The sequence below is a fragment of the Salvelinus sp. IW2-2015 genome, unplaced genomic scaffold, assembly GCF_002910315.2.
Source record: "Salvelinus sp. IW2-2015 unplaced genomic scaffold, ASM291031v2 Un_scaffold3525, whole genome shotgun sequence".
Lineage (NCBI taxonomy): Eukaryota > Metazoa > Chordata > Actinopteri > Salmoniformes > Salmonidae > Salvelinus > Salvelinus sp. IW2-2015.
In genome coordinates this window covers 3,494-14,599 of record NW_019944805.1, presented here as the reverse complement: position 1 = coordinate 14,599, position 11,106 = coordinate 3,494, and the positions used below count along the sequence as shown (strand labels likewise).

At 44.5% G+C, this 11,106-nt stretch overlaps 1 protein-coding gene across 3 annotated transcripts in view; it reads left to right on the top strand.

The window, feature by feature from the left end:
* The window catches only part of LOC112076033 (BLOC-2 complex member HPS3), a 24,946-nt gene that overhangs the window by 10,353 nt on the left and 3,487 nt on the right, over window positions 1–11,106 (top strand). For 2 of the 3 annotated variants that reach the window (XM_024142923.2, XM_024142924.2), the window contains exons 2-8: window positions 972–1,327; window positions 5,244–5,418; window positions 5,539–5,716; window positions 5,810–5,892; window positions 8,947–9,136; window positions 9,649–9,730; window positions 10,585–10,739. In XM_024142923.2, the coding sequence (XP_023998691.2) occupies window positions 972–1,327; window positions 5,244–5,418; window positions 5,539–5,716; window positions 5,810–5,892; window positions 8,947–9,136; window positions 9,649–9,730; window positions 10,585–10,739 (1,219 nt within the window). Of the gene's footprint in view, window positions 1–449; window positions 846–971; window positions 1,328–5,243; window positions 5,419–5,538; window positions 5,717–5,809; window positions 5,893–8,946; window positions 9,137–9,648; window positions 9,731–10,584; window positions 10,740–11,106 lie in introns of those variants that run through there. The other variant, XM_024142925.2, reaches the window with a different exon arrangement.

Sequence of the window (11,106 nt, the reverse complement as noted above, 5' to 3'; positions counted from 1 at the left end):
AAACCTGACTCAGTTACACCAGCTCTGTCAGGAGGAATGGGCCAAAATTCACCCAACTTATTGTGGGAAGCTTGTGGAAGGCTACCTGAAACGTTTGACCCAAGTTAAACAATTTAAAGGCAGTGCTACCAAATACTAATTGAGTGTATGTAAACTTCTGACCCACTGGGAATGTGATGAAAGAAATCAAAGCTGAAATAAATAATTATCTCTACTATTATTCTGACATTTCACATTCTTCAATTAAAGTGGTGATCCTAACTGACCTAAGACAGGGAATTTCTACTTGGATTAAATGTCAGGAATTGTGAAACTGTGTTTAAATGTATTTGGCTAAGGTGTATGTAAACTTCCTACTTCAACTGTAGCTAATGAAGTTAGTTGAAATGCAATCAACAAAACAAGGATAATTTGGATCTCTAGTGTTAGCAACGACGCTCTTTATCTACGTCCCCCAGAGTCAGATGAACAACGAGGCTCTTTATCTACATCCCCCAGAGTCAAATGAACAACGAGGCTCTTTGTCTACATCCCCCAGAGTCAAATGAACAACGAGGCTCTTTATCTACCCCCCCCAGAGTCAGATGAACAACGAGACTCTTTGTCTACATCCCCAAGAGTCAGATGAACATCGAGGCTCTTTGTCTACATCCCCAAGAGTCAAATGAACAACGAGGCTCTTTGTCTACATCCCCAAGAGTCAAATGAACAACGAGGCTCTTTGTCCTACATCCCCAGAGGTCAGATGATCTAGTGGATACCATTTTTATGTCTTTGTGTTCAGTATGAAGGAAGTTAGTATTGGCTTGGAAAACTACCTCTAACTCATGACATTCTCCTCATAAGTAAGCATCTCACTGTTAGTCTACACCTGTTGTTTGTTTAGGAAGCATGTGACTAATAAAATTGTTTTTGACCCTCCTCCCCTTTCCACCTAACCTCCCATCCCTTGTCCGCCCCTCCCTCCACAGGGGACTACCTGGTGACCATCGAGGAGAAGAACAACGCCCCCTACCTCCGCGCCTACACCAACTGGCGCTACCAGGCGGCTGAGAAGACGCGCGTTGGCGTGCGTCTGCTCGGTCATTTCCTGCGCGGCTCGTCCATGCGCGGGGCTCCCAAGGAGCAGATGGAGATCATTGAGATTCCACTGTTTGAGCGTCCGCTGTGTGTGGCGTGCTGTGGGGTGACCGGAGACCTGCTGGTGGGGTGTCCTAAGAGCCTGGTGCTGTTCAGTCTAAAGAGACAGGCCCTCAACGACAAGCTCTCCATCCTGGACTTTGAGCGCTGTCTGATCATCCACCTCCCGGGACTGTCGCCCCAACAGGTAGGGATAGGATAGGATGGATGTAGGTTAGGGGTTGGGATTTCCGTAGTCTCTTTTACCACCCAGTTATTGAAAGTAAAAAAATCTAAAATGATTCCCTGCGTGGACACTGAAATACATACAGTGCATTCAGAAAGTATTCAGACCCCTTGACTTTTTCCACATTTTGTTAGGTTACAGCCATATTCTGAAATGGATGAAATAAATGTTTTGCCTCATCAATATACACACAATACCTGATAATAACAAAGTGAGAACTTAAAAAAAWATATATACAGTATATTCAAAAAACGGGTACCTTATTTACATAGGTATTCAGACCCTTTGCTATGCGACTTGAAATTGAGCTCAGGTGCATCCTGTTTCCATTGATCGTCCTTGACATATTGATTGGGGTCCACCTGTGGTCAATTCAATTGATTGGACATGATTTGGAAAGGCTCAAACCTGTCTATATATGTTTACAGTGCATGTCAGAGCAGAAACCAAACCGTGAGGTCCAAGGAATTGTCCGTAGAGCTCTGAGACAGGATTGTGTCGAGGCACAGATCTGGGGAAGGGTATCAAAAAATGTCTGCAGCATTGAARGTCCCCAAGAACACAGTGACCTCCATTCTTAAATGGAAGAAGTTTGGAACCACCAAGACTCTTCCTAGAGCTGGCCGCTCGGCCAAACTGAGCAATCAGGCGATAAGGGCATTGGGAGGTGACCAAGAACCCGATGGTCACTCTGACAGAGCTCCAGAGTTCCTCTGTGGAGATGGGAGAACCTTCAGAAGGACAACCATCTCTGCAGCACTACACCAATCAGGCCTTTATGGTAGTGTGGTCAGACGGAAGCCACTTCTCAGCGGCAGGGACTGGGATACTAGTCAGGATCGAGGGTAAGATGAATGGAGCAAAGTACAGAGAGATCCTTGATGAAAACCTGCTCCAGAGCACTCAGGACCTCAGACTGGGGCGACGGTTCACCTTCCAACAGGACAACGACCCTAAGCACACAGCCAAGACAACGCAGGAGTGGCTTCGGTACAAGTCTCTGAATGTCAGTGGCCCAGCCAGAGCCCAGGCTAGAGCCCGATCAAACATCTCTGGAGAGACCTGAAAATAGCTGTGCAGCGACGCTCCATATCCAACCTGATAGGGCTTGAGAGGATCTGCAGAAAATAATGGGAGAAAACTCCCCAAAGACGGGTGTGCCAAGCTTGTATCGTCATACCCAAGAAGACTCGAGGCTGTAATCGCTGCCAAAGGTGCTTCAACAATGTACTGAGTAAAGGGTCTGAATACTTATGTGATATTTCAGTTTTTTATTTTTAATACATTTTCAAAAATGTCTTAACGGTTTTTGGTTGGCATTTCATCCATTCATCTATTTCATCCATTTTAGGAAAAGGCTGTAACGTAACAAATGTGGAAAGTCAAGGGGTCTAAATACTTTACGAGTGCACCGTACTTGTCAGCAACCGAGGCTAATGAAGTCACTGAAACCGTTAACAAGTTGTAGTCTGTTTTGGAATGGGTGGCCAGTAATAAACTGGTCCTGAACATCTCTAAAACTAAGGGCTTTGTATTTGGTACAAATCATTCCCTAAGTTCTAGTTCTAGCTGAATCTGGTACTGAATGGTGTGGCTGTTGAACAAGTGGAGGAGACTAAATTACTTAGTGTTACCTTAGATTGTCTTACTGTCATAGTCAAAACATATAAACTCAGCAAAAAAAGAAACGTCCTCACTGTCAACTGCGTTTATTTTCAGTAAACTTAACATGTGTAAATATTTGTATGAACATAACAAGATTCAACAACTGAGACCATAAACTGAACAAGTTCCACAGACATGTGATTAACAGAAATGGAATAATGTGTCCCTGAACAAAGGGGGGGGGGGTCAAAATCAAAAGTAACAGTCCGTATCTGGTGTGGTCACCAGCTGCATTAAGTACTGCAGTGCATCTCCTCCTCATGGACTGCACCAGATTTGCCAGTTCTTGCTCTGAGATACCCCACTCTTCCACCAAGGCACCTGCAAGTTCCTGGACATTTCTGGGGGCTAGCCCTCACCCTCCGATCCAACAGGTCCCAGACGTGTTCAATGGGATTGTGATCCGGGCTCTTTGCTGGCCATGGCAGAACACTGACATTCCTGTCTTGCAAGAAATCACGCACAGAATGAGCAGTATGGCTGGTGGCATTGTCATGCTGGAGGGTCATGTCAGGATGAGCCTGCAGGAAGAGTACCACATGAGGGAGGAGGATGTCTTCCCTGTAACGCACAGCGTTGAGATTGCCTGCAATGACAACAAGCTCAGTCCGATGATGCTGTGACACACCGCCCCAGACCATGAAGGACCCTCCACCTCCAAATCGATCCCGCTCCAGAGTACAGGCCTCGGTGTACCGCTCATTCCATTCAACGATAAACACGGATCCGACCATCGCCCCTGGTAAGACAAAACTGCGATTCATCAGTGAAGAGCACTTTTTGCCAGTCCTGTCTGATCCAGTGATCAGACAGGCAGTTGTTGCCATCATGTACCTGTCCCGCAGGTGTGATGTTGGGATGTACCGATCCTGTGCAGGTGTTGTTACACGTGTTCTGCCCCTGCGAGGACGATCAGCTGTCCGTCCTGTCTCCCTGTAGCGCTGTCTTAGGCGTCTCACAGTACGGACATTGCAATTTATTGCCCTGGCCACATCTGCAGTCCTCATGCCTCCTTGCAGCATGCCTAAGGCACGTTCACGCAGATGAGCAGGGACCCTGGGCATCTTTCTTTTGGTGTTTTTCAGAGTCAGTAGAAAGGCCTCTTTAGTGTCCTAAGTTTTCATAACTGTGACCTTAATTGCCTACCGTCTGTAAGCTGTTAGTGTCTTTATGACCGTTCCACAGGTGCATGTTCATTCATTGTTTATGGTTCATTCATTGTTTATGTTTCATTGAACAAGCATGGGAAACCGTGTTTAAACACTTTACAATGAAGATCTGTGAAATTATTTGGATTTTTATGAATTATCTTTGAAAGACAGGGTCCTGAAAAAGGGACGTTTTCTTTTTTTGCTGAGTTTAGATTCAATGGTTGTAAAGATGGGGAGAGCTCTGTCCGTAATAGATGTTCTTCTTTTTTGACACCACACTCCACAAAGGAAGTCCTGCAGTCTCTAATTTGATCTTATGTTGACCACATGGCTGGACAATAATCAAGTGCTGCAAAGAAAGACCGAGTTAAGCTGCAGCTGGTCCAGACCAGAGCGGCAYGTCTTGCTCTTCATTGTAATCAGAGGGCTGATATAAATACTATGCATGCCAGTCTCTCTTGGCTAAGAGTTGAGGAGAGACTGACTGCATCACTTCTTCTTTTTATAATAAACATTAATGTGTTAAATTCCAAATTGTTTGCATAGTCAACTTACTCTGACACACACACTTACCCCACCATACATGCCACCAGGGGTCTTTTCACAGTCCAAAATCCAGATACAAATTCAAGAAAGCGTAAAGTATTATATAGAGCCATGATAGTTTGTATATGTAGGCTATGTGTGCCCTCTTTAAATGTATGTAGTTCTTGTCGATTCGTGTTCTGTATTATGTTTCATGTTCTGTGTGGACCCCAGGAGAGTAGCTATGGTTTTCACAACCGCTAATGGGGATCCTAATAAAATACCAAATACAGGTTTTAGAGAGGTGTGGGGGGTTCGTGCACAAAGGCAATGGCATCTAGGATTTGATACCTTCCTGTTGCCAGCTCACTTCCCGCCATTTTTTTCCTGTCGGACCTGGGATTCGAACTTGCAGCCCTCCGGTTGCTGGCTCGCCTCTCTAACCGCTAGGCTACCTGCCGCTCCCAAGTTAGAGAAGGTTATTCTGTCATGTAAACTTTTCATAGAAAATGTATGCCCTCCCTGCCTGCCTGCAGGTGGCGATCTGTGCAGGGTACATTGCCCTGCAGACAGAGCTGGAGGTGCTGGTGGTCAAACTGGAGAGACTTCCTGGTGCTCCTTTTACCCAGAAGTCAGCTGACAAGAAGCCCCAGGACCACAGTCTGGTCCCCCAAGATATGATCACTGGAGCAGAACACGACAACGAGACGGGTAACACTCTACACATGAAAACAGATGCTTCAGATACTACATGCTGTACTTCACAGATCATGGTGTGATTTGCATATTCTGTCTGACTAGGTTGTGTTTACACTGTGTTGTATTCGCCAGAGGTGAGGAGAGAGGGTCTGGCTGGTCACCGTGACCAGGATGACTTCTTCATTTTCCCCAAGCACCAAGAGCTCCTAGGGGACAGGGCTAAGGACTGTGGGGTCAAGGTCTCTCTGGAGTGGACAGGCATGGAGAGTGAGGCCAGGGGCAACCTCATCATCACCTATATCTTATACAGGTCTGTCTTTCTGTCTCTCTCTCTCTCTCTGTGTGTGTGTGTGTGTGTGTGTGTGTGTGTGTGGTCTCATCATATTGAGTCTCCCCTGTCCAGGCGTTTTGCTCCAGACTTCTTCCAGGACTGCAGTGTTGAGGAGACCCGCCTGCACTCCCTGCAGTTTCACCCTGTGTTCACCAGTGAGTCAGAACCTCATTACACTGTCCCTGCCCAGAACCGTATAGAGTTGGGCCAACTTTTAGAATTGAATGGTTCTCATTCTAGACATGCTGTTTTTAAATAGCGTTGTTTAAATATTCCCCATGTAATGTTAATGGGGAGCTAACACATTGTCTTCAGATAGCACACCGTTTCCACCTGCACCGATCGGTCTCCTATCGCGTAATGGGATAGCTCCAAAGTAGTTTGTGCTGTCTAACATTTCAACAGTATTACCTAGGTGACATTGACATTGCTGAATCCCATTTTTGCCTCATAACTGTCTGAATTAATCTAAAACAAATATAGTGCATTTGGAAATTATTCATACTTTTCCCACATTTTTGTTACGTTATAGCCTTATTCTAAAATAAATTTAAAAAAAAAAAATTCCCTTCAATCTACAAACAATAATGACAAAGCAAAAACATGTTTTTAGAAATTTTTGCAAATGTATCAAATGCATTTTAAATCACATTTACATAAGTGTTCAGACCCTTTACTCAGTACTTTGTTGAAGCACCTTTGGCAGTGATTACAGCCTTGAGATTTCTTGGGTATGAGGCTACAAGCTTCACACACCTGTATTTGGGGAGTTTCTCCCCATTCTTCTCTGTAGATCCTCTCAAGCTCTGTCATGTTGGATGGGGAGCGTCGCTACACAGGTGTTTTCAGGTCTCTCCAGAGATGTTTGATCGGGTTCAAGTCCGGGCTCTGGCTGGGCCACTCTGACATTCAGAGACTTGTCCCGAAGCCACTCTTGTGTTGTCTTGGCTGTTTGCTTAGGGTCATTGTCCAGTCTGAGGTCCTGAGTGCTCTGGGGCAGGTTTTCATCAAGGATCTCTCTGTACTTTGCTCCTTTCATCTTACCCTCGATCCTGACTGGTCACCTAGTCCCTGCCACTGAAAACATCCCCACAGCATGATGCTGCCACCACCATGCTTCACCGTAGGAATGGTGCAAGGTTTCCTCCAGATGTGACGGTTGGCATTCAGGCCAAAGAGTTCCATCTGGGTTTCATCAGACCAGAGAATCTTGTTTCTCCTGGTCTGAGAATCTTTAGGTGCCTTTTGGCAAACTCCAAGCAGGCTGTTGTGCGTTTTACTGAGTAGTGGCTTCTGATTGGTGGAGTGCTGCAGAGATGGGAGAATCTTTCAGAAGGACAACCATCTCCACAGAGGAACTCTGGAATTCTGTCGGTGACCATCGGGTTCTTGGTCAACTCCCTGGCCAAGGCTCTCTCCCACGATTGCTCAGTTTAGCCGGGTGGCCAGCTCTAGGAAGAGTCTTGGTGGTTCCAAACTTCTTCCATTTAAGAATGATGGAAGCCACTGTGTTCTTGGGGACCTTCAATGCTGCAGACATCTTTTGGTACCCTTCCTCAGATCTGTGCCTCGACACAATCCTGTCTCAGAGCTCTACGGACAATTCCTTCGACCTCATGGCTTGGGTTTTGCTCAGACATGCACTGTCAACTGTCAACCTTATATAGACATGTGTGTGCCTTTCCAAATCATGCCCAATCAATTGAATTTACCACARGTGGACTCCAATCAAGTTGTAAAAACATCTCAAGGATGATCAATGAAAACAGGATGCACCTGAGCTCAATTTCGAGTGTCATAGCAAAGGGTCTGAATACTTATGTAAATAAGGTAATTCTGTTTTTTATTTGTAATACATTTGCAAAAATTTCTAAACCTGTTTTCGCTTTGCCATTATGGGATATTGTGCTTAGATTGAGGAATACAAATGATTTAATCCATTTTAGAATAAAGTTCTAACTTAACAAAGTGGAAAAAGTCAAGGGTACTGAGTACTTTCCGAATGCACTGTATGTCAATAATGTTATGTTGGTGAGGATTATTTTGCTTCAATGAACAGTATTTCTAAAGTTTGACAATGGGCACGAAAGCTAGCATAMATTTGTCCAACATTAACATTAGCTCGCTAACGTTAGCTGAAATCATCTACCTACCTAGTGCTGCACACACAATGTTAAAACTTCCAACAAAAGCTGGCTAGCAAGCTACTGTAGTTAGCTAGTAGTGCTAATTATGCTCACATTTGTTATGAGTTTTCATGAAGCAGTTGTTCGAGTCATTCCACTGGCCTCATGAGTTAGCTGCTGTGCTCAGCTGACCTAAATGATACAATTGCGGAGAAACATGCTGGTCTATGGACCGATTTCTGTTAAGTCACTTCTTCTTAATTGTGTCTACAACTTCAGGGTAATTTAAACAGRCTAAGCAAGCTTTTTATGTTAGTTAGTGAAGGAGGAGATGGCTAACTGTGTCAGTAAGCTAGCTACAACAGTTAGCTACACAGCTGATAAAGTCACTACACTGGTGACCAACATCCTGGCACGGAATTTGTACAGGAGATGTACAAACCACCGTTTTTTAAAACATTTTTTTCACAATGGCAAACTATTAAATCACTGTCACAATGTGTGTAGTAATTTAGCTAGCTAGTTATTCTGCCTATTTCATAGAGTCATATGAGAGCACAGTGATATACAAAATTAGGGACTATGTTTACATTTTTTGAATGGCGGCTGCTCATTATTCAAATTTGAAGTTTCACGTCCTACGAGAACGATCGGTTGAGGGATGAGTGTTGCAGAGGAGTGACTCCATCTGACGTGAGACAATGGAGCTAACATGGCTGCCATAGAATGGTGTAGTGTCATGTTAAATGCATCATCATTTATGCATCTAGTATGATGCATTTATCATCATCATACTAGCTGTTTGGGGTTTTAGGCTGGGTGTCTGTACAGCACTTCGAGATATTAGCTGATGTACGAAGGGCTATATAAAATAAAATTGATTGATTGATTGATCATGTAGAAACCTCAATGTCCCAACTCTCTAAATACATGGCTCTTTCCCTACCTATGGAACTAACATGTAGTGTAAATACATATTTATGAGGTACACTTAAAGTTAGGGGCATCTATATTTTCTACATTCCCATCTGCTTCACATCTCATCCCTCTCTCTTCCATTGGTCTCCTCTCCCTGACAACCAGGTAACCAGGAAGTATGTGTGGAGGGGGGCAGAGGGGTGGAGCCGACGTGTTTGTTCTGTTTCTTCTCGCTGCCCAAGACGGGCTATTTGTACAGCGTGAGGGGCGGGGTTCAGATGGTCTCAGCCTATCAGTATCCAGAGAAGGCCCAGCAGGCCGTCCTCACTGACCTCTTTCTCCACATCATCACAAAGTAAGTACAGGACTGGGCTGGGCCTCTCGAGACGGTAAAGGAAGTCCAGGACTGGGCTGGGCCTCTCGAGACGGTAAAGGAAGTCCATGAGACTAGTCTCTGACTTCGGTGATACCCCGGTATATGGTATAAACAGTATTTTTCTAAATACTGACGATGGGATTTTCAATATAGTAATTAATATATGGTTTTTGGGGGTTGGTAATACTGTATACCCTGGTATGGTACAGGAACATCTGGATACCACACGACCCTACAGTGTTTGCTCAATCATGTGACATAGCAAGATTTTATCCTGTATTTGAAGCTTTGTCCAGAAATGAGAATTCCACCAAAAAATGAAAGCAATTGTCTGTGGGGGATGGTTGCTGGGGGGATGGTTGCTGGACCATGTGACATAAAAAGAAAAGTGGACAGTTTGATGAAAAAGTTTTAAATAAAGGTTCAAATCTAGGCATGTCACATGATCTCACAAAACCCAGGGGGCCCTAATTTATACCTGTGTTTCTCAGGAATGCTCTCCAGTGCTTCTCAGTGAGGTGTGCAGCAGTGGCAGCCAGAGCTGAGGACCCTTACATCGATACCACCATGAAGGTGAGGATCACCCCATTTCCCTTAGCTAATGGAAGATCGACCCACGGCCGGACCCCTAGGGAACTCTTTATAGATCTGAGTTACCGGGAAAGCTTTTAGTTATCCGTCAGGCTTGGTGGACTTTTCACCATATCTACCCCCTATGCCTTGGACATCTTCATTATTGGTCTTAAGGATGCTTTGACTGAGGCTTCCCCTCGTGTGTGATTGGTTGTGCCTCGGTTGTTTGCGCTCTGATTGCCCTGCTACACAATAAGACAGGAAGTCATTAGAGTGGATCAGAGCTTCTCCAGAAATACAGGTAATTGTCTGCTTGGCTCAGATCACTGCGTTACATTCACAAAGATGGTGGAGCTGGAAAGGGCTCAAAATGGCAACCGCCACTTACACAGTTGCATCTGGTGATAAGAGTGTCGTTGTTTTGTGCAGTTGTGTGTCTGCATGCGTGCGTGTCCAACAGTGACACAGTGGAATCTGACTAGCACCTTGTAAGGCAGGGCAGCAGTGTCTCTCTGGAATGGTAATTSAGAGCCTAAATGTGATTGGTCTGCACATGCTGGGAGGCCCAATTTTGATTTACAGTGTAACCTTTATTGTGAGTGGCTACTTACCGCCCCTAGGGCCCATATTCCACCCGTCAGTTTCCCAGAGTAAGACCATAATATCTGCAAGAAACAGTTCTCAATGGATATCCACTTGATATGTAGCAGCATTATGATTATTGTAATAAATCCCAAACATACAAAAAGTGTAATTGTGAGGTAATAACAATGTAATTACAATTTCACCAACTTAACAACCACCAGGTAATAAAAAGTGTGTGTGTGTGTGTGTGTGTGTGTGTGTGTGTGTAGGCCTGTCCTCCCATCACCATGGAGTTGTGTGCTCTGCGTATTCAGCTGTTCATCGGTCTGAAGGCTCTGTGTCACTACCGACACCACATCGTCCTGCTGACCACTGCAGATGTGGAGACCAGGGAGGACACAGAGAGGACCGCACGCAGAGTCATGTAGGTCACACGCACACACTTAGTCACTGTAGTCATAGCTAGAAAAATATTGTGAAGTTATATTTTGCCCATATCACCCAGCCCTTATCTAATCCTATACCCATAGACAGAACATGTTACTGTGTATCACAAGTAAAGCAGCATTCAGACAATACACAAACCCATCATTTATTAAGCACTGGAAATACACTTTATTAAGCACTGGAAGTACACTTTATTAAGCACTGGATGTACACTTTATTAAGCACTGGAAATACACTTTATTAAGCACTGGATGTACACTTTATTAAGCACTGGAAATACACTTTATTAAGCACGGGATGTACACTTTATTAAGCACTGGATGTACACTTTATTAAGCACTGGA